The sequence below is a fragment of the Pan paniscus genome, chromosome 3 (genome assembly GCF_029289425.2).
Source record: "Pan paniscus chromosome 3, NHGRI_mPanPan1-v2.0_pri, whole genome shotgun sequence".
Classification (NCBI taxonomy): Eukaryota; Metazoa; Chordata; class Mammalia; order Primates; family Hominidae; genus Pan; species Pan paniscus.
In genome coordinates this window covers 148,443,451-148,466,539 of record NC_073252.2, presented here as the reverse complement: position 1 = coordinate 148,466,539, position 23,089 = coordinate 148,443,451, and the positions used below count along the sequence as shown (strand labels likewise).

The 23,089-nt window shown below is 36.5% G+C and overlaps 3 protein-coding genes across 7 annotated transcripts in view; 1 reads left to right on the top strand and 2 right to left on the bottom strand.

Annotated features, from left to right (window-relative positions):
- LRBA (LPS responsive beige-like anchor protein) overlaps positions 1 to 23,089 on the top strand; it is a 799,485-nt gene that overhangs the window by 467,672 nt on the left and 308,724 nt on the right. For all 5 annotated transcript variants that reach the window (XM_055111907.2, XM_063603583.1, XM_034959239.3 and 2 more), the window contains exons 39-40: positions 6,720 to 6,866; positions 9,390 to 9,526. In XM_055111907.2, coding sequence (XP_054967882.2) covers positions 6,720 to 6,866; positions 9,390 to 9,526 — 284 coding nt within the window. The remainder of the gene's footprint in view (positions 1 to 6,719; positions 6,867 to 9,389; positions 9,527 to 23,089) is intronic.
- On the bottom strand, positions 12,872 to 16,335 carry MAB21L2 (mab-21 like 2). Its single transcript, XM_003815862.6, has one exon. It carries the CDS (start codon positions 14,537 to 14,539, stop codon positions 13,460 to 13,462), a length of 1,080 nt encoding a protein of 359 aa, XP_003815910.1. The 5' UTR covers positions 14,540 to 16,335; the 3' UTR covers positions 12,872 to 13,459.
- On the bottom strand, positions 16,335 to 17,970 carry LOC134730193 (uncharacterized). Its single transcript, XM_063603586.1, has one exon. It carries the CDS (start codon positions 17,796 to 17,798, stop codon positions 17,463 to 17,465), a length of 336 nt encoding a protein of 111 aa, XP_063459656.1. The 5' UTR covers positions 17,799 to 17,970; the 3' UTR covers positions 16,335 to 17,462.

Here is a 23,089-nt window from a genome sequence, read left to right as displayed (position 1 = left end):
TGTCTTCTAAACCATCATTTACAGTAATTTGTGAGTTCTGAGATCTGTACATGGCAATATGTTTTCGTAAAAACATTTTCCTTTTATATCTGGAAGGGGAGGATTTGTTTTCTAAAATTGCACATAGATAGACTGTTAATCTTTTATCCTTAGATATCAATAATTCAATTTAAAATTTGTGGTATAGATTTAATATAGAATTTATTAAAATATTCTTATCAAAAATAGTACATTTAACCATTTTGAAGAGTTACAGGATTTTTAGTGAATAAATTTTAATTGTTGAGCTCTTAAAATCATATTGTTTTGTCAGCTTTTTTAATGCTAAGCATCTGCATTAATGTTTGACAAAAAAGAATTTATTAACATGTTTTTACTATCATCTAAGACTCTTGTATAGAAGTAGATTTCACTCTGATTACTCTCGATAGTAATTGAAAGGTTAATCCAATGTTAATTATCTATGTTTTAGTGTGCATTTTTAAATTGAGAGAGAACAGCAAAGGTAAGCATTGAGTAATATTTTATAGTAATTTAATGATTATTGTCACACTCCAAAACGTTAAAAACAAAACTTGCGTTTGAAATATATGTTTAAAAATCTAAATGTGTAGGAGATTCTTCAGTTGTCTTACAATTTCAGAGATATATCATATTTAATATTTAATATAACATTTTTTGAAAAAAATGCAAATTCTAATCCTACCTCATATTTATTTTATTTTAAATAATAAGGGAATAAATTCAGCACATAGATTGTATTATGGTATTGTTCAATGTCAGAAAATTTATGCTAATATATTCTGTAAACAAAGCTTAATTTTTTACTGGTGTATTAAATATTTTATGGTGACATTCAATTTTAATTTGGTGTTTAAAAATTTTGGAGCATTAAAGAAGCTAATCAAAATAAACTTATTAAGAATTAAGTATGCAAAACAAAATTGTTAATGTGATCAAAAAGCAGTTGAAATTACAGATTTTAACATGGATAAATACCATGCTTCAATGTTGAATTTAAATGTTTAAAATAGATATTAATGAGGATAGTATGTCATTCTTATATTTTTATGACTTCTCACTTTTATTTATAATTTATTTAACTAAGGAGATAGGACATTTTAAAAATGCAGAATCTTAGAACACCATGAACTATATTATCATTATCAAAGGAAGACATCTAAATAGAAGTGCCATTGGAGAACAGTTACGTATTTTAGTAGTAAGAGCCATCTTTTTTATAGATTGATTTGATTTGAAGGAAAGCCTCTAGTGTAAAGGTGGCAGAGTAAATACCTGAAGAGTGATGTTCTCTGTTTGGGCGATCAATACCAGCCCCATGACTCTACTTCTGGCTACCTTCTAGTTAAAAACAAATTTTTTAATTCTGACAATTTAATTGCCCTTCCCAAGTTCACATTAACTTGCTTGGGGAAAAAAGCTTTAGGTAATTTTTCAAGCAGAGACCCTCCAAAGTGGTTATTTATAAAAGTCATGTTGTAATGGGAGATTTCTTTAACTTTGCAGAAACTGAGTCATATTTTAAAATTAAAATTAATACTTCCTCTTATGATTAAATATTCTTTATGGAAATTAGCAGCTCAAGCAAAGCTGGGCATTTTATTCTTGAGAGCATTTTCTTCCATTTTATAGTTTTAAAATTTATTAGAAATTGGTAGCAATGATTTGTAACATTTTCCTAATGCCAGAGCCCAGGTTAGCAGTTACTTACTATCAGAGCATTTTAGATGTAGAAGGAACCTAAGGCTAACATCTAGTCTAACTTTATTCTTTACAGATAAGGAAACTGAGGAAACAAAGGGCCAGTATAATTTTTGGTAGATAAAGGACTAAAGCCCAGGTTAACTGACTGAAACCCAGATTTTCATATCAGTGTGCTGTGCTGTCCTCTAAAATTCATTATTAAATATAATGGGAATTTTATATTTAAATTAAAGACATGTAAAAAATGTTTTAAACGGTAGAAAGATTGGTTTTAATTCAGGTGCTAAAACAGTTTAGCAGAGAATCCTATTGAATTCAAGACATTTTTATTTGGTAGAGAACGTGCTTGCTAATAGAAATATATAAGGAGAATTTAACATAGTTTTAAAAGTATCTTGTAAGCATATGGAATGATACAAGTAACTCATTTGGTTTTCTAGGGATGACAGATCATGTAAAGATCTTAAATCGTGCCATTGTCTCATAACTTCAATAATGCCAGATACTGTTGCTTCCTTTTTAGGATCAACATATACTAGGTTCTCTATCTAAAATTTTGATTAGCCCATGATTATTACGAGATGCACCTGGCTTATTCTCCTAATTATCCTTTGTAGTTTCATTAATTTTTACAGAGTCAGTTTTCTTGACTTGGAATGCTATGGACATGGCATAAACTATAGAGGGGAATCAATTAGAACGATAGTTGATTATAAGATATTCTTTATGTGTCCTGTTCAGAATACTGTTATGGTGTATGCTTCAGATCACATAAGTAGATACCCATTTTTATTTTATGTATATTTGAAGGCACTCTGTTACTCCAATAGTAGTCTTTCTTAAAAATGCTAATTCTTAAAGTATAAACTTCTTTTACTTTAATACAGACTATTGATGATTCCAGTTCACTTGCTCAGTAGATGTTAAAAAGGATTTATATCAAAGGTGGAACAGTTTTTGTTGTGTGTGTTTTTGCTGTTTTTATATTTTAATTCTACTTACCTGTTTTGTGGTGGATAGATAAATCAACTCATGTCCAGAGTTAGCTCTGAAGAACTTGAATTTTACATTTTGGGGACCAGCCTCTCTCTCTTAAGCCTTTCATTGTTCTTAGCCTCAGTGAATCAAATCATTTTTAAAGATGACATTTCTGACAGATTTCTCCAATTTTATGTAACAATTGCAGTTTAAGTATTAAGTTAGGATAAATATTAAACTAGAATAAAAGGTGAAATTAAACCAGAATAAAAGGCATTTCTTAATAATGATATGAAAAACTTAAACAGCAATCATGTTAGTAACAATTTTATTAGCCAGAAATATCTGAATTGAGCTTTAAAATGGAACCCAAAGTATATTCTGACTTCATCCAATTAACTTTTAGACGTGTGTAGAATATACTCACAGAAGATATCAAAATACTTGTTTATAATGGTTGATTGAGAATAAGGCAAATGAAAGTTAAAAATATACTTTTCCCCAGTACATATAAACATGATAATAATCCTTTATTTTATGCTTGGAAAAGTTTTGTTCTAATTTTTTTTTTTAAGGTTCTTTAGCAGAAAGCTATTAGACCACTGAGAATTGAACACCAGCGCATGTGGTGTATATTAGAGTACTGTTGGTAATTTTACTGCTGCTAACTTAAAATCCTCAAGGGGGAGTTAATTACAGGAAAACCGTTCTAAATATCAGTAAGCTGCATATTTTCCATGACAAGAGGTTTTTCAGTGGAGCTTGAACAATTCCAGAATCTGAGCTTTTAAAAATAAGTAAATAAATAAATTAAAGTGGGTGTGTGTATGCATACAGTACACCTATAGTATGTAAAATTTTTAATGAAACTTTAATTCAGAAGTTACCTTACTGTGTTTTAATATAGGCAGCATGATTAGAACATATTTAAAAATTTTTAAATTGCAATTGGAAGGGATAATTATATTTCTCGTGGTCATTTATAAATGAATGTGAATTTATTTTTTGAGCTATTTTAAACCATTACATATTGCCACTGGGGACTCTCATTTTTTTGTAAATGTTTGCAGATTAAAGAGGTTTCTTCTTTTTTCCTTTCACATAAGCTTGGTGTACTTTAGGACATGTATGGCAATAATCAGAGGAAGTAATGAGCAGGGTGTTTAGTTGTTTCTGATGTGTTTGGCATGTTCATCAATTTTAGATTTGGAAATGAATATTTTTTGTTCTTGATTATTATTCTGATTTAACCTTTTAAAATGCACTATGAAAAACAAGAATTAGTAAACAAATTAATTATATACACATTCATATTTGAACAGTGGTTGTTTTGTTTTCTTTCTTTTTCTTACATCTAAGAGCTAATATGGCATCGTGGTTAAGAGCCCAGCTTCTGGCACCGTGCTGCCTGTTTTTAAATCCTGACTCTAATTGTCAAACGCATGTTAACTTGGTCAATTTATGTAACCTCTTTGAGCCTGCTTTCTTATCTTAAAATTAGAAATAAGCAGAAGGTTTATGAGAATTAAATGAATTAACTATGTAAAGTATTTTTAACACTACTCCCTGACTTATGCAAAATGATATGTAATATTAGCCTTATTATTAATATTTCTGCTTTGAAGAAGGAATTATAAATCCAAGAAATAAAAAGAATGTGGTATACTGATTCTGTACTAAAATCTAACTGGAAAATAATAATTTATTATAATTTACTTTATAAAAACATTTAGAAGATGGTGCTTCATTTGCATTTCTCAGTGGCCAATATATTTTTAATAATGTTGATAGCAAACTGCAAAAGATCTTGTTTAGCCTCAGGGCAGTGTTTCTGATTTTAGAGTAAGGAACTATAAATACTTGAAATATAAGTGATTTTAGAACATAGTTCTGTTTTTCTAAAAATTATTGGTTAATTGTAAGTATATTTCTTTTTAGCCTTTAAAAAAAACAGGCCAGGTGAGATGACTTACGCCTATAATCCCAGCAACTTTGAGAGGCTGAGGTGGTAGGATTGCTTGAGCCCAGTAGTTAGAGATCAGCCTGGGCAACATGGGAAGACCTCATCTCTACAAAAAGTTAAATTAAAAAATTAGCTGGGCATGGTGGCAAGCACCTGTGGTCCCAGCCACTTGGGAGGCTGAGCTGGGAGGATTGCTTGAGCCTAGAGGCTGCAGTAAGCTGTTATTGTGCCTTTGCACTCCAGCCTGGGTGACAGAGCAGGATCCTGTCTCGAAAAAATTAAATAAAAAATAAATAAAGCCACTTTAATTAGATACACTAAAGTAATCTTTTCAAACATATGTCCAGACCATCATATGTGTGTAGCTTACAATGCAGCCTGTGAGTATGAAAGATTTTATTTACCCATAGAGTGTATTTAAAGGTAAATATAGAAAGCTTCTTCCCATGACTTCTTATTAAATAGAAAACTCCTATGTTTCAGTAGCACTATAAGTATTGTATATAAATGGTATACATGGTGAATTCGCAATAAATATGAGAAAAAAAAACCTTTTACCTTTAACATCATCTGTAAACGTACTTATCAAACCCTAAGAACCTTTGATCTGCCAAATCAGGTAACACATGTGCAGGTTAACTATGTAGAATAAATTATATAGATATATATATATTAGTTGTGTTACTGCAAATTGACTGCTTTATTCTTTCTGGGGTTTGGGCCTTATGCCTAGGCAGAAGCTGCAGTGGAGCAAAAAAAAAAAAAAAACCCTAGCCATCCGATTTCCATATCAAAAGCCGCAGCCTGGGTAGATCAGGTGCTTTACCTCCGCGATTTATCTAGCTGGAAGCCAGGAGGGTCAGGTGAAGATTCTTAACTTTCCCTTATATGACACCATTCAAAAAAAGATTAGGAAAAGATACACATATGAAGTTTTACAAATCACAATTTAGAAGTTAGCATCTGCCTTCCTGCTTGTCGTAAGGAGAAAGCTGCTCAAAACAACAGGAGGCGCCCTGGAAGGATGTGGGTTTTGAATCAGAGTTTTGAATTTCAGGGTTTTCCACTTTCATTTGCGTCTTTGCTGTCCTTTCGGATCCCATTGTTGAGTGTAGGTGCTCTGCAGGGCTGCTTCTTCCCTCCCTAGATGTGTTCTCTTTTCCTCCATCTGCCTGCAGTTGCTGCCTTGTCATAGTGCCTGAGTCTGGTACTGCTGCTCTCCACAGGCTGCTCCAGTTCAGGCCGCATGAGGCCCCTTGCCCACATGCCTCTCATCCCAGGCTTTCTGTTATGTTTGCCCCCGGGGTGCCTTAGCCCTTTAGTTTAAACATGCAGAGGAGGTAGTGTTTGAGCTTCCACTTAGTTTCCACACCGCCTTGCTCCTGGATATTTGTATAAAGGACAAAAGGGCGGAGGAGTGAGTGTATGTGTGAACATGTGGACGAGGGTAATGTGAAGGAAGGAAGGAGGGAGGGTGGATAAAGAAGGGATTGCAGCTTTGAGGAGCTGCTGTAGTCTTATTAGTGTCAGATATGGCTTCAGTATCTGGGCCTAAATCCTCACTGGCTTGTGAATGTCTCTTAGCTTTAACCCTTTTTAATTCTGGATTCTCCTCCACAGCCACTCCTCAACCATTCCAAAATGTTTGTCAGTATAACATTGTTTGGAGGAATGAATCAGTCCTTATTTTTTGCTGTTAAATATTGTTTCCAAAACTGGGTTTTGATTGTTCCTATTAATGAATTTTCAAAAAAAGTACTGCTTTTGAACTACTCCTACCCTACCTATAAGTAAATAAATGGTTTTGTGAGCAGTGCAGGGGTCAAATTTAATGGGATTAGGGTGCTTGTTTAGGGTAACATTAGACTAGGTTGGGGGATCGAGTTTGTCAGATCAGGCATGTGTGCCATCCCAATCACTTTCTCCACTGTAGCTGACACTGTGTATAAAAGATTGACCATCTTTGGCCACCTACCCTTACCTAAGCCCCTACCCCTCTGCCGAAGTGCTCTTCCCAGAACTGATGGACAGCTTTGTTTCCTTTTCATTTCAGCCACAGATGAAGATATCCTTGCTAAAGGAAAACAGTCCATCAAGAGTCAGGCTTTAGGAAATCAGAACTCAGAAAACGAGATCCTCCTGGAAGGCGATGATGATACTCTGTCATCCGTGGATGAGAAAGATTTAGAGAATCTTGCTGGTAAATTTGGTGGTTGTGCAGATATTTCAGCTACCTCTGGGACAATAAGCATATAATTACTTACTTTTTCAGCTGTGACCACTAGGACTACCAAGTTTATACCCACAATTACATTAATTGGTTATTTCAAATACTTCCCCCCTTCTACCGTTTCTCCTTTTATTTTTCTATTCTATTCAGTCTTCTTACTCTCCTCATTTTTTTCTTTTGTGAATAATTTTCACTGAAAAAGAAAAAAGTTTAAAAGCAGCAACAAAAGAACAAAATTACTTCACCCATCCCATAGGAGTTACCAAATCTCTGTAAAGTAAGACTATAAGTAAAATTCTGCCAGTTTTTTTTTTTTTTTTTTTTTTTTTGTAAATAAAGCTTGGAAGGAGAGAAGCTATTTGCTTTGATATACAGGTCTTAGTGAACATGCTGTATATGCATGTAACTCTCTCAAATCAATTCCGAGAATGCCATGGCTTTTCACAACATTCACGTATTTTGCCTGATGTAGGAATTTTGATTTGCACTCTGCAGATTCTCAGTTTTACATCCCTTATGGGAAAAATTCTCTTGTTTAGCCGGAAATTTTAGTCATTCATTAAATGGCTTTTTTACTTTAATACCTGTGGCTCTGTCCCTCAAGGAAGAAAGTCTGAAAGGTTCTATAATTTCAATAGGTGAAAATTACATAGTTTTCCATTTTGATAATTTTAAGAGAAAAGACATTAAAAATCTTGCTTTTGGTGACATATCTGCAACCTGTGCTACTATGCCACTTGGTAATGAAAAGCAAAAAGAGAAGATGGTATCTTCTCTGATAACTGTAAACCTCTCTATAAAGTAAAATAAAATTAATTGGTGGGAGTGGAGAGTAAGGTAGATACTGCTATTCTGTAGTCTTTTCCTTCACATCCATTTACCCATTTCTTCCTTTATTTTGCTTCTATTCTTGCTACTAGTAATACGTTCATACAGTAATAGAGGTGAAAGGGGAGTTTAATTATATAATCTTGACAATGGCAATAGGATTAAGAAGTAATCCACACTAATAAAGTGGTGTGGGTTAGAAATGAAGTGGAAATTGTCAGGGGTCTTCTGTAGGACCTAGGCTGCCCTAGCTCTTGCAGCTGTCTGCTTACCCTGTAATTGAATGTCTGAGAGTGATTGAAAAAATGTTATTTCTTCTCAGTATTACATGCTAATGTACAGAGGGCAAAAGGAGACAGCAAAAGAACACATAGCTTCTTATTTCATCCATTTATAAGGATGAGCTTTGGGAAATCATGGCTGTTCTGCAGCTATCTGCTGCCCATCTGCAAACACAATGTATTTGTACATTGGGAATAGAGGGCAAAAGCTGCTCTGATCTCCGCAGAGCATCCCTTCTATTGTCCTACTGGCACACATTAAGATTGATGTGAGATTAAGCACTATCACCCTTCTAACAATCGATGGAAATGTCAATTCATCTGAATTTTGAAACACTTATTCACCCATTGATTACCTGAATAGGCACACCTTGTTTATAGGCACTATATTAATTCAGAACTATAAGTGCCAATATTCTCTTATGCTGTTTTCTTCCCCTATAGGATTTATACCATGAGGAATTGACAATGGAATTTCAAATTCTTTCTAGGTCAATCTCTCTCTATGTGTGTGTGTGTGTGTGTGTGTGTGTGTGTGTATACACACACAGACATATATATGTAACATTTTTAGTTCATATTTTATATTTAGCTCTAATATACATTATGCTGTTCTGTCTGTAGTGAATCTATTGTTTTCAGTAGCAGTCTGATTTGTCTCTTTGATAAGCCCTGTGGAGATTTGATTATTCCAATAAAAATTCATTCACTTGGAAACCCACCCTCCAGCTGTTTACTCCCAAAGTCCCTGAACTACACTAATATTAGATTTGGAAGCATTGAACAATACTTAACAGTGGAAAGGAAGGCTTAGAAAAGAAGTATTTTTACCAGTCATTGATGGGGTAAAGTTGTTATGGAAGAGGTTTTGTGTCAAGCTGGCATAAAATCTCTATCAGAAAATATGGTTTAACATTTCCCACTTCATTAATAAGCTAGTGATCTTTTTGTAGCCATGCCTCTACCATACTGTAGGCTAACTGCTGGCCTTGGAAGCCTATTGAGGCTTCTTTGCTCCTGGTTGTTGTTCATGTTGTTAGATAGCCTGAGGCCTGTTTTCTAAACGGAATGTGGATGGACTTATTTAGGCAGAGCCACTTCTTACCTAGAGATTAGACCAAAGCTTTGCAGACTCCCTGTAAAATAATTGCATCCTAGTTTACTGTTATCATTAACCGCCTGTTATAGATCTTGTAGTATGAGAATCCTGACTGCATTTTCAGAGGAAGATTTGGGGTGGACAGAATATTTAACTGTAGAAGTAGTTGGCAGGCAGTTCAGTACTAGATGTGAGAATGAGAAGATTAAATACAATTTCTGGTCGAATTTGATTTTTTGAAAAATGTCATTCCAACTTGTGTGGCTTGTCTTTTCCTTTTGGCAGGTCCTGTTAGCCTGAGCACACCAGCTCAGCTTGTGGCCCCCTCTGTTGTAGTAAAGGGCACTCTTTCTGTCACCTCCTCCGAACTCTATTTTGAGGTGGATGAAGAGGATCCTAACTTCAAAAAAATCGACCCCAAGGTGAGAAGATGAGGGGGTTTCATATGATGGGATGGTGGGTGCTGTTGGATAGGATTGGGATTGGTAAATCTGACAGGCTTAGTTTGAATTTCTTCTAAGTTGCCTTGGCTTATATGCAATGTCATTATCTTCTTTAGTTTATGATTCCCTACCAGTTAGTTAGATTATTGAAGTTCATTTAGATTCAAAAACAAATTCTACTTAATGGCATTTATCATTAGCTCTTTGTGAGGAGGGGAAGGAACTTCAGAGAACATTGTCTATAAATATATTTTGCCTCAAAGGGTCAAGGGTGAATTAAGATACAAAATTCAGTGAGATTGAGAGTGGAATTATTTTGTTTAGCCTTTATGTTTTCTGGATATGATGCCAATATATCACTCTCCTTGCTTTGTCCCCATGACTTACTACTCTGTCGTGCATGCAAGCGTGTTTTGTGTGTGAGATACCTCTGTTTCCCATTACCTATAGTAGATTTTACAAGGCACTGCATAATTTTCTATTCTTAAATGAAAATGTAATTTCCCCTTTAAAATATATTTCTCATTACTTTTCAGACCCTGGCAACTTTGTTTTTACTAAGAAACATTTGTAGCACATCATAAAAACCAAAATTAGGTTTATTTCAAGAAAAAGAATGGTATAATTTGCTCTGAGAGGAAACAGTTTCTTTTAAAAATGAGCAAAATAAGCAATCTGTAGAAAAAGGTGGCTTAAAAAGTGGAATAATTTATTTTGCAGGCTGATAGCATATGTTATGTACATGTATATACATACACATATTTTGAGTTTATTGGTAGGTTCTTTGATTTTGTAATCATGTGAATTTTTAAATCTGAATGATTTAGAAGTATTTCAAAGTAGCTCTTGATGAAAATATTATAATTTTGTTTAAAACTATACAAACAAATCATGTCTCATGCATATTTCTAGCACTTTGTTTCAATATTGCTGCCTTTATTAAGACAGGACTTGGTAGATTGTATGAAACTGATTGTTTTGAGCTTGATAAGTTAACTAATCCAATGTAGAGAAAACTTGCTAATTCTGAAATTCTATCAATTAAAAATTTTTTCTACTTTGTCCCATGACTGAAGTGTCTGAAAATGCATTAGTTTCTTTAGGAAAGGAAGGTTACCAAAATTAAACTCTCTGATTTCTGTTAACTTCTGAATTTAAGAAAGACTGGGATTTAATTCAAGATATTCTATCATGCTTTTAAACACATATAGAGCAAAGCCTAAAATTTGATTTAATTTAAAGGTGTCTAATTAATTGTTCTGAAAATTAGAATCTCTGCCAATGTGTGAGATTAGGTTCTTTGAAGTTATTTGCTCCTTTTAGAGAAGTTACAAGTTTTGTCTCTCTCTGATCTGATTCTGTACAGCATCATTAAATTATTTTTTTCTTTTTGCTTGTGAAATATGGAGATCTTTTGGCTCAATGAAGAAAAGGTCTGTATCACTGCAACCTTCCTTATATTCCAGAAGTTAAAACTCCTGCCAATTTATATTAAAAACAATTTTTCAGTCAGCTACTGGGAGAAGTTTTAATTTTGTATAGATGTTAATGCTTTAAGGTGTTCTGTAAATGAGGACATTTATGTTCCTGCAGTGTTTTTCCTTTTTAACTGATACCTGCATTAAATTAAATAAGGAAGAAGAAAATATGCTGAATTGGGGATATTTTTGTTTCTTTTTGTCAAGACTTAAGAACTTTTTTTCTGGAATAGTTGGAGGGAGATGTATGTCTACTGCTGTAAATACTTTTGTGAGTGAGAAAAATGGTCACTTATAGATATTCTTTTTATCTTTGAAACTAAACACTATTCCTTTAAATCATTTTGTGCAAATGTAAGCACCTACTGTTTGTTTGAAAATGTTTTTAAAATTCAGAACATTTTCCCCAGAGAATAAATTGGTTTTTATAATTTAAAAGAATTTGTTTGTTTGAGCCACTTAATATTACTGTGAAGAATACAGGAAGAGCGACTAGAAAAATAGATATAATAGAGGTTGAGTTGAAAGAGTGGAGTTGATTTCAGAACTGATAGGATCAAAGTTTATCTTTTTAACACAGGACTGTTTTTACCAAGCAATCTTACACAACTTAAGCCTGTTTGTCAAGTGAACTAGGCTTCAGACCCCTGAGTGGCTTTCTTGTTTTTCATCTATTCTTCTATCCTGCTGCTCATCCCTCCATACAGCCCTTCCCCCTCTCAAACTTCTTCCTCTGATCTTTAAAATTGCCTTTAAAAACATTTTTCTCTACACCTCTCATTTGTGCATTTTCTCAATAAATTAAAACTTGGGCTAATACAAAGAATAAATGTTAGATATTAAAGGGTAACATCTGACATATATTCTGTACCTGTGTCTCATCATTAGCATAGCGAATGGAGTATATAGTTACCTTCAACATAAACAAGACAAACCAATTCCTTTGGGATACTTTCTGTTTGACTAATTATATTATTTTCTAATCAGTTATTCCCTTGCATTAAAAAGAAACTTTTGTTAAAGCTGAAACATTGAAATGAGTATATTGGTTTGTTACCTTAGAAAAACAGAAAGAGGAGGAAGGTACTTTTCCTATTTCTAAATCCTGGAATAATAATTTTTCTTTGGTTATAAAAATGGTATGAAAACCTTTTTTGTTTGAATTGCATATAAGCAGTTTCAGAATAATTCTTGAAATTTGATTAAAATAATCATACTTATGGAATTTACAACTAAGCCATTTTAAAATGGAAGTAATTTATAAATCTGAATGGTTCATATCACCATATGCTCGGGGAGAGGATTATTGCTATAACCATTGTATTTTTTGTTGTGGTTTATTTAATTGTTAAATTTTTATCACTCAAAGCTTGAAGAGGACAAACGATTGAAGGAAAAGTATCAACTGACTTTGTTAACTATTCAGAAAAATCCATAAATATTTCCTTTGTATATCAGATTCAGATTGGATTTTTTGAAATTATGGCATAAGAAAGCACATCTCTTGATTTTTAATGTGAAAAAGTTTTTTCTACTTTAAAAATTAGGATCAAAATATTTTCTTTCATACTTTTTTCCCAAGCGTGAAGTAGATGTTACTTTTAATCTTAACATCTACAGAACAAATATATATTATAGTTGAGTAAAATTAGTGTTTTCTATTTTCTAAGGATTTGGGTGGGAACTTATACAGTCAATTCTACAAAATGTACTGTATTTAAAATTTTGCAAATCAGTTCAAGTGGAAGCTTCTTGCATTTGATTCCTCGTCACATCTTTACATTGGAAATTATAAAGTGTGATCTCACCTGCCTTCACTTAAGAACAATCCACAAACAGTCAATTACAATGTAAAGTAATGTTTTTATTACTGTTTTCAACAAGACAGCTCAGGGTGAGGGTAGAGGTTCAGGAGAGGGAGGAGCACAGTCTGACATTGGCACTGAGAACGTTTAACATCAGTAAAACTTTTTTTAAAAGAGAAATTTTACATATAGTTAAATAATTTTTTCACTTGGTGACAACATTCAGGCAACCAAAAGCAAAACGAAATGAGAGGGGAGGATGGGGTGGAGAGAAAAAGGATAGGGGGAAAGAAGGAAAAGGGGGGGGAACTACTATACATTGATTTGAAAATGTACCTTGGGTTTCATTTTGTGGTGGCGGAGCCCGATTGCTTCTTTTGTGTGACCTTTTAAATTCACATTGTTTGGAAGAAAACGATCACTTTTGTGCAAGAATGTGATTTGTTTTGGTTGGGTTGCTCTCTTTTTGTTTGCTTCTTAATTAACGAAGGTCTTCTGCCGGATTCCTATTTCAGGTGACTTACATAAAAGTTTGTGTCCAGAGTTTCTGCTGTTTATAGCTGAGTTGTGTGTTGTGTGTCTGAGAGAGCACGCCCGTTTGTGTCGCTTTTCAAGCAGTCCCCAGCACCCTATAGTTTGTCCAGGCTTTTGGGATTGGTGAGAATTTCCCTGGCCAACCTCCAGGTCTGCTTGGCAGCGCTCTCCAGGGCCGAATGGGGCTTGCCCTGAAAGAGGTCGAGGTTGGGCAGAAAGTAGTGAGGGCAGCGGCGGCACTGCAGGCAGGAGATGAGCTGCAGCAGGATGCCGTTGAGCCGGTCGCCCAGGCACGACTCGTCCCAGTCCGTTTCTCGTGGGTGTTTCTCGCACTCGTACAGCAGCAGCGTCTTCATGTGGTAGTTGTTGAGCGGCTGGCCGGGTAGCTCCAGGTGGCGGTCCCGCAGAGTCTTCAGCACTGAGAGGCACTTGTTTCGGCAGCCGCCCATCAGCAGGCGGTTCTCCGCCTCCCCGAACTGTAGCACCCAGGCGTCGCTCTCTGCCGAGCTCTGCTTGCCGGTCAGCGAGTAGCACTCCTTCGAGAGCAAGTTGAACCCTTCGGCCTTGACCTCGGCCACCCGATTGGGGCCGGGCCAGGGGATGTGGGGCATAGGCCACTGTGCCGCGCTGCGAGGCCAGATCCCGGTGCACTTGAACGCCGGAGTGATTTGCACCACATAGCGCTCCCTGATGCGCAACTTGACCTCGCTGGTGTCCGCGATCATCTTGACCACATCCCGATAGCTGCACTTGTCCACCGCCTGGGCCACCAGCGTCTGGAAACGCGAGCGGATCTTACGCGCTGAGAGATAGCCCGACGCCGTGATGAACTCGACCCAGAGAGACATGCTCCGCTTCCGCCCATCGCTCAGTTTGAGCACTGCGCAGCCGGGCAGCGAGCCGTCGTCCACGAAGTTGAAGACGCCCATCTGGTTTAGGTAGAGCACCACCTCAAATTCGGTGGGCGAAATGACCTCGAGCCCCTCGTAGCGGGCATCGATCTCGCTCAAGGAGCTGATGAAGCGAGGCTCCTGCACCTCCACTTCCTTGAGCACGTCCGAGACCACCTTACAGACCTCTCGGATGGTTTTGGCGATGGCCGCCTTGCGCGCCTGACAGCGCTCAGTGTAGTACTTATTGAGCTGGTAAACCAGCTTGGCCTGAGCGGCGATCATGTTGGGGCACAGGTCCGGGCTATACACCGGCGTCTCGCAATACGTTGAGGGATCCAAGGCTCACGCACTGGTGGTGGCCCAGCGGCTTTCGAAAGAGGCGGTGCGCTCCCCGTTAAGCCCTACTTTCACTCTCGTTTTCCACCTGGGCTGACCGGCTGATACCGTAGCCGGCTTGTTGTTTCCTTTTCCCTCTTTCGAAACCTCTTTTCTTCTGCAGAAGAATTAGGGGAGAAAAGGTGATTTTCTAAAAAGAAAAGTACCTCTTGGAACCTTTTTGCTTTCTCTTGATATGTAAAGATGACCGTGTGCGAGAGAAGCGGGGTGGGGGTGAGGAAGGAGAAGGAGAGGGAAAAAACTCAGGATACCAAAAGGTTAGGCTTAGATGTCTGCAGCCGAGATTGTCCAGAAATCTGGAAATGAGGTTTTTTAAGTGCCAAAGTAAATTTAAAAATAAAAGCGAAACATTCAGTGGTTCATTCTTAAACTTCTCTTCCACGCTGATGGGACTTCTTCGCTCAGTGTAGGTGAGTGCCTTCTTCCTCACCCTCCCCCAAATTGGAAGGTGCAGGAGGTAATTAATGTCCAGAGAGCTGCGAAGTACAACTCAGTCCGCCGTGCACTTGGAGGTTTGCTGACGCCCCGCAGTCTCAGCGTGTTGGTCTCGTCTCTTCTCGGGGGGTCGTGTTATCGCAGTTTTCCTCTTTTCCTACTGGAGGCGTTGTTTGGACTGGGTTTGTTTGTTTGTAGTGGGTTCTCCTTGTGTTTCTTTAGGTGCAAACCGCTGGAAGTTGTTTGATAATCATTTCTGCTTCGTAATTTATACTTTTGGCCCTCACAAAATCCGTTTTAGTGTGACGAAGTCGTTGCTTGCGTTGCATCTGGGGTGTAGTTATAACGATTCAGGGTTTTCCTTCTTCTCCTCTAGGTTGCTTTTACAGATTCCACTTTCTGAGTCGTCTCTCCCCCTCCTCTCCCCTCCGACCTCTTTCTCGCCCCGCTCTCCCCCTGCTTCTCTCCCCCGCCCCCCTTCCTCGTGCTTGCTCTCTCTTCTTTCCTCTCTCTCTCTCTGTCTCTCTCTCCCTCTCTCTTTCTTTCTCTCTCTCCCTCGCTGTTTCCTGGAGTTATTTAGTTTATGAATGGTCCCAGGGCCATCATGAGGGGGTGGAGCTTCAGTTCCTACAATCGCTATCCGAGCTGTCAGTGCTTTAGCCAATCCGAGAGAGAAGACAGGCACGCTTGGCGAACGGTAGCAGCCACCACTGCACTTGATAAAGAAACAGGGTAAAGAGAGAAGTAAGAAAATAGGAGGAGATAATGGAAGTCAAATGCTTGCACACATTTTACAGCCGTTCCTCTTTATCCTCCTCTCTTACCAGTAGCAAAGAAGAAAAAGAGTTTATATAGAAGGGACTCTCCTGGAGATGGCTGGAATAACGCGAGGGAGAGTAGCAATGGTTCAGAAAGGTTCACTTTTTTTTTTTTTTAAATGATTCTATCAACATTGTGTAGGAGAAGGTGCAAACTGTAACAAAATTACTTTGGCTTGAAGGCAAATGGGAAGAGAAAGGGGAATCTGGGAAAGGACCTAATTTTTCCAGGTTTTTTCCTCCTTTAAAGTCTTCCTCCTTTCTCTTCCCCTCCCCTCCCATTGTTGCCAAGAATCAGAGCAATTGCTGTATATGTGCACCAGTGGGGGTTGGAGTGGATATAAGGTGAGGGTTTATAAATCTCTTTTTAGTAATTTCGATATGCTGTTTAAAAACAGGGCAGGGCAAAAACTAGTCCAAGCACCTTGTTTGATAATTATTTCATAATTAAGATTCACATGTATTTAATACCATTATTTTATCGTTACAAGAATTAACTAGTTACGAGAGAGAAAATATCTAAGTTGTGAGAAATGGTGCAAATTTATATGTCGTAGAACTTAGTAGGATATACTTTTAAAATAAGCTACTAAAATTGTTTCAAACTTAATGAAAAACAAGGCAAGTAAATGTAAACCTAAAGTTTTCTTAAAATGTTACTGTTGTAAATCTAATTGTGAATGTATTCTTAGGGGGTACAGGTACAGAGTTTCATTTGTAAAATGATTTTATTTTCATAATTGACTCTTGCTTTTAAAAGACTTCACTGCCACAAAAATCTATAACTATCCTGTTATTGATTACACAGATGGCTTCACTCCTCCCTAGGCATTTCAATGAAAGGCATGCATGTGCTTTTAGTATATGTATTATCCTAAACGAGTTGTACCCACTGTAGCCTTTCCATACTTTTGGGTGAAAAAAAAAGCTAGAACATTGTTTCTGATTTGCTTAATACTGAGGGTTTATGTATGAACCTAAGATGTCTGGATTCTGAATCTTTTTAACGTATTTCAGGTAGATGTGATTATTTTTAGTTTGATTTGGGAGGTTATATTCCAGCCCTGGGTTATGCGATAAAAATAAAAATCTATGCGTCCATTTGGGTGAAGACTTCGTTTTAGAAACCTGGTAGTTCGGCTTTTTCAAAACCCCTTGGGAGGGCTTGACTTACCGGTAACTCTTAAAGTCCGGCCGGGTGAACCTGAATTGAATTGCATAGGGAAGTTAATTTCTTTCCATTTACTTGGTATCAGACAATTGGGCCTCTTGGTTCTTTCTTACATACCTGGTGCGGACCACAGGCAGTTTGTCACCCTTCCTCTCTCGTTGCCATAAGTCCCTTTCTAAGGAATATTTGCTTAAAAAAAAACTATCTCGGATTTGTTGCTTAGGGTTTGTCTTCCCGGGATTAGGAAGAAGAGTCAGAATTAAGTGTCCGCGCGACTCTTGGACTCCAGAGCTTTAGTTAACTTCTCTGGAGTGGCAGAGACTTGGGCTGCTTGACCTCCAGCCTTCTCCGGGGAGGCAGCGTGCGTCCCGGAACGCCTCGCCGCCTAAGGATCTAGGGGACCTCGCGCCCTCGGGGTTCGCGCCTGTGGGAGCCCGGCTCTAACCCGGGAGGCCTTGCCGGCGCTCTGGGAACTGCCTGGGCCAGAGGGCACTGCGCTGCCGGGAGAGCGCGACTGGCCGGGAGGGGCTCCGTGGTTGCTTCTCCGGGGGCAGTTACTGGGCGGAGACTGGTGGCGGGGATAGAGGGTGCGGAGCTTTCCCGCCCCACTCTCGAGGTGGTCGCTTCGTCGTTGCGTCTGGTTCGCGAATGGCCCGGCCCGCGACGCTCCCGAGAGTGAGTGTTTGCAAACAGCCTCAGGGGTGGCGGAGTTGGTTCGCATGGCTCCGCCGCCGCGCCGCAAGTCCTGCGCCTTCTCCTCTTCTCTCGGGTGGGGCGTCCCAGGCCGAGCGGACCTTCGCGCCACCACTCGCCGGACACTCCGCTGCACCTCCACTGGCGGCTCTGTCAAGCTCGGCTAAGTTTTCTCGCATCCTTGCCCCTACGCTTCTCCACTTTTACATACAGAGGGAAGGATGATAAAACGTTACAAATGTTTTGATTTAAAAACAATTCATTACCAATTTACCCTGTCTTAGGTAGATGCTCTAGTAAATAATAAATCAGTTAAACAAAGGCGACTTTAATTTATGGCCGTGGTACTAATTAGAAACATCATTCGAGCAATAAACTTAAACACTTCCAGCAAATAATGCTCCCTCTTGCTGGTTCTCTTTCTCCCCCCTCCCCCACCCCAACTCACTCTGGCTGCCTCTGCTCTAAGAGCAGCTTCAGCTGCGCCTTTGCGGTCCTCTCTTCCTCTGGTTGAATAATTGAAGGGGGAAACGGTATCCGAGGAGGCTGTAATTGAAGAGCCCCTGTCACCTCTGCTTTTATGTATGTTAGTATAGAAGTCCATCAGCAGCTCCTTGATGGTGTATTAAAACGAACTGGCAGCTCCTTCTGCAGGAGATACTATATTCTATTAAAGGAGACCAAGTGAGAGAAAGAAACTCTAGAGGCTAAAAGCCACTTCAAGTCTTCAGACCGATTCATCTGTATTCTCTTGTTATAATCCGTCTCATCATACTTGAGTTAATGAGGCAAAGGAGAGGGTGCGAAATCTGATGGTCCTTGACAAATTCATTAGGGAGGCTGCAGGACATTTTATTTGACTGTTAAACATCTTGTTTGTTTGGCTTAGGCAGTGCCAACATCGGCATGCTTCAGCCCAGAGCTGTGGTGCTGGGCTGGCTGCAGGACATTCCTAAAAAGGGAAGGAGGACATTCAGGGTGTGATCTGAATTTTTTGTTTTGGATATCAGGTAGTCCATAACCTTCAGATTTCTCTAGGCTTTACCTCTTGCATCATTACATTAGGAACATAAAGAATGTAGGTGATAGTACTGAAGTGGGCATGTTTTTAGTTACTATAAACTAAAATATGAGGATGTTTAAAACTTTAGTCTGAAAATTTCCCAGTTTCTTCAAAAAATTGAGTCAGGTTGTAGTAATTACGGTACTAGTTTTATAGCAATGTGAATGTTTAAGGTCCAGTCAAATAACCAGATTACTCATTACATCCTATTTTTACTTATCATGGTTAAATAAACTTTTAATTATTAATGGAATTTCCTATTTCACCGAAACCTTTATGAGTACAGAAACTTGGAAATAAAAAATTAACTATTTATACAAATATATTTTCAAAAAAAATTGGCATATTTTAAGGAAATTTTTATAATTAAAATTAGAAGCAAAACTGAATACTTGGTGTTAAAATAAGGTGATGAGTTGACAGAATACTTTAAAAAGTGAAAATATTTCTCATTGAAGAATAATGGGTAATTAAGCTAGAATGCTAAGCTTACAATGTTTTATTCTAAGATAATAATACAGTATTAGATTTATCAACATTTCCTTGAAAAGTAGTAAATAATCCAATTGTGATACTTTCTTGCATAGAGAATTCAGTTGTATTTTTCCTTCAGCATTGACTGAGCTTGAGCTTAAGTGCTTTGAGAAAGAATCCTGTCTTCCATTTATAGGAAAACAGTATGGAAGTAAAAAAACCTAATGCCCTTTGCCTGTCATTTTTATACATTCCTGCACTGCTGATGAAGCTTGAACGGCTGCAGGGAATGTATGGATTTGAAAAGAAATGATGCAGTAGTTCATGTTGTGTTTCTCAGGAGCCAAACCAAACTAATGACTGAAGTCAGTGCTTCTGTAATCTGACAGTTATAATCCTGTTTATGTTTCCAGAGAATACAAAATTCTTAAACTGTTTTATTTTTTGCTGATCTTTACTTAAAAATGTATTTACTGAGTTAACATCAGTGCATTTGTTACTTTATCATGTTAACGAGACTTAAAAGGTATCTATTATTTTATTATCTGTAAAAATAATATATTGTATCTCAATAATCTTTACTAAAGAGTAAACAAATTTTAGAATACATGATCTTATTTTCCGGGAAATATTTTAGAAGCTTTCAAAAAATAATCAGATTATTGACTTAAGAAAAGAAAGCATCTCTGGAGGATTTATACTTTTTGGAAAACAAAGGACCACGTGTTTACTGGTATATAGTCTTATCCTCTAAATTCTAACTTTGAAACATCTATGTGGGTGCTAAATTTTTAGTTCTTATATACTTAATCATTCTACATACTTATGAAAATGCTTTTTTTTAAAAAAATGAACATTGATTTTTATTTTTGGTCAAATTGTAAATGAGGAAATAAAACACTATTAAGTTCTCTGAATTTAAAAATTATTTCACTAAAAACAGAAAGAAAAGTAAATAACCCAGATATGATTTGTTAGTGTATTCTAGTTGATGAAATTTTATTGAAGTAATTATATTTAAATATATGTAAGATGTGTTAATGACAGTCATCAAGATTATACTGTCCACATTATAAGTCACAGTAAAACTACATTCTCTTTTATTCTCTGTCAAAGGATTTAATTTTCTAAAATTCCAAAGTGTTAAGGAGATTGTTTCTAAGCTATTTGTAATTATTATTCTGGAATCAATCTAAAAAACCAGTAATTGAATGTTTGCCTTGAACAGTTCACCATAGTGCCTGTTAATAATTTTATATGGTCAGGCATGCTGTTGAAACAAGTTATTCTTCCCCCCTCACAAAATAGCCTTAACAAAAAAAATTTTTTTTTACTCTCTTTGATTAGTAACCCAAGGTTATTGTTCTCATTTGAACAGGTTGAACTTCAGATAATTTTATGTCAGGTAAAAGCAATAGCTTTAATTTTGTACAGTAAGCCTATCAAACTGTACTGAAAAATAAAATGCTTTTATGTACTTTTGATGAGTATTGTTTGTGGGCCTTTTAAATTTGTTTGGATTGCCTTAGATAATATATATGATTAGAGATGTTTGTTACCTATTAGACTTTACAAATATAATTCTTGTATTATATAGTGGGATGAGAAAATTGAGAGTATGCTGTATATCAGGGTTTTCCCCCAAGTTGAATAGCAACCGCATAAATGAGTACTTTATTAAACTATACATAATTTGATGTCACCAAAAATATACAATGATAGAGTAAGGGACTTGTGCTCAGGAAAATTAAAGTAAGCAGCTTTTAGCCTGACTAAGAAGTAAATGCCATTATATTATTGCACTAGAATGTGCAATGTTAACATCCAAGTTAATTCAGCAAGTATTTTTTAGAATGTTTCTTTGAACTTGCTGTATTCACACTTATATTGGTATATGTCTTTTGACCTTACCAAGAAATCATGTATCTTTTTCTCATTTTAAATGTATACATTTTTGAGTTGTAACACTACATTCTTTTATTTACATACATAGTTAAGCAGTTCTGAAAAGTTGAAGCAAAATTTTTAAAAATTTTCTTTTCCTATTCTTCCTTGTTCCTTCCTTCTTTTCCTCTCCCCTCCTCCTTTTTTTTTTTAAAAAAAAACCAGTTTGAACTTAGTAATGCACTATTAGATAAATATTAAATTTTACCTGCCAAATAACTTTGACTTTCATAAGTCACTATTATCTTCACATGCAAGGGTATATTTGGTAGAGCCAACTGTTAACTTTAAGAAATGATTGTAAAATTTGTGGATTATTCTTTGTGACTTTTCTACCTGGAGAACCAAATTTTGCTGGCCTTTAACATAACTTCCAGAAGGTAGACAGAAAAACCAGGATCAGATAATAATGAATTTAAGTGTTAAAGAAAATTGAAAGCTGACCTTATGGTTTCAAGGTGTGATATTGTTTGTTTATGAAGATAATATTATTGACTCACATTGTGGGCCAAAACAATGTGTGTGAAACAAAAATTGTGTAGAATATGTTTCTTAGGATATTAAAGCCATCCCCACTCCCTTTCTACTTTCTCTTGTGATCAGTGCCAGACATTAACAAAACAGAAGAGTGAAATTAGAGACGTAGATTATGCTAGTGTTGAGCTGTACTTGGTTCAAAATATAATATTTGGCATTATGTGCTATTTCTTTCAGGTCATATGAGACATTTTGTGTGTCTATGTTTAAAATTATTAGTTAAGCATATCGTATGGGTAGGTTTTTGTTATACTTTAGGAGCATTAGCCATTTTAAACATTTTATTTAAAAATGTATTGGTTCTGTAGCACTCTATATTATTATGAATAGTAGTAATTTGGCATTGATCATCTGCTAAGATTACAAGAAATACTTAATGGACTTTGTGTTATTTTTAATGGAAATGTTAAAAATCTAGCCTGCCTCATCCTTTAAATGTTATGAATTAGAGTAAAAGTGATGTGCAGAGAGGTTTCTCTGATTGCTTGTAGTGGTTAAACAACAACAAAAAAATGCTTCTTTGGTTGTAATCTATGTATGGAAGACATCTGTGTAATATAAATGAAATAATATTTAATGATCTAAGGAATGGAAACTTTTCCTTTAACCATCTGATATAAAGCTAGGATATAAAACAGCTGTCTTGGCCTATGGATATCAAGGTTCTGCCAGTCTCTTTCCTGAATTTTTCCTTCCTATCTTCCCTTATTATCTTTGGATCATAAAGAATCATTCTCTTATTTTCTGACTGATTTGGTATATAGGTAATTAGGTTTAAAATCGAGGTTAGTAGGTTTAAATCCATCTAGACTGAGTAGAAAATCTTTGACCTGTAGCTATGACTGTTTTCAAATGATTTGCTTGCTGGGATCAGACACTATCCATACCCTTTCACTTTGCTATCAGCTATGTACACACAAAGGAGCAGAAAGATGACCAGATGCTTAGTTAATCATCATATTAGGTCAGTAAAGGATTCCAACCATACTTAATTGGGCCTTCTATTTCTAATATTTGTTGGGTAACTTTTTGGTTAAATGCTCTACGAATAATCTAATCTTTTCTGCTAATCAAAGCTTTCTATAAACTTTATAAATTAAAAATGAATGATACAAATCTATAGATATGTATTTTAAATGTAAGGTGGTTGCTATCCAGATTACCTGGATAGATAAAAGGAGACAGTGTGAACGTATCAGCAAAGCATCAATCTAGGAAACAAAAAGTCCCAAATTTTTGTCCTGGCTTGGTTACCTGGGTGACTTTGATCAAGTCACTATCTTTATCCATTATTTTCTCAA

What these genes read in the sequence shown, in the direction of transcription:
- MAB21L2 (XM_003815862.6), bottom strand. Translation starts at nt 14,539, where the DNA reads ATGATCGCCGCTCAGGCCAAGCTGGTTTACCAGCTCAATAAGTACTAC.
- LOC134730193 (XM_063603586.1), bottom strand. Translation starts at nt 17,798, where the DNA reads ATGCGAACCAACTCCGCCACCCCTGAGGCTGTTTGCAAACACTCACTC.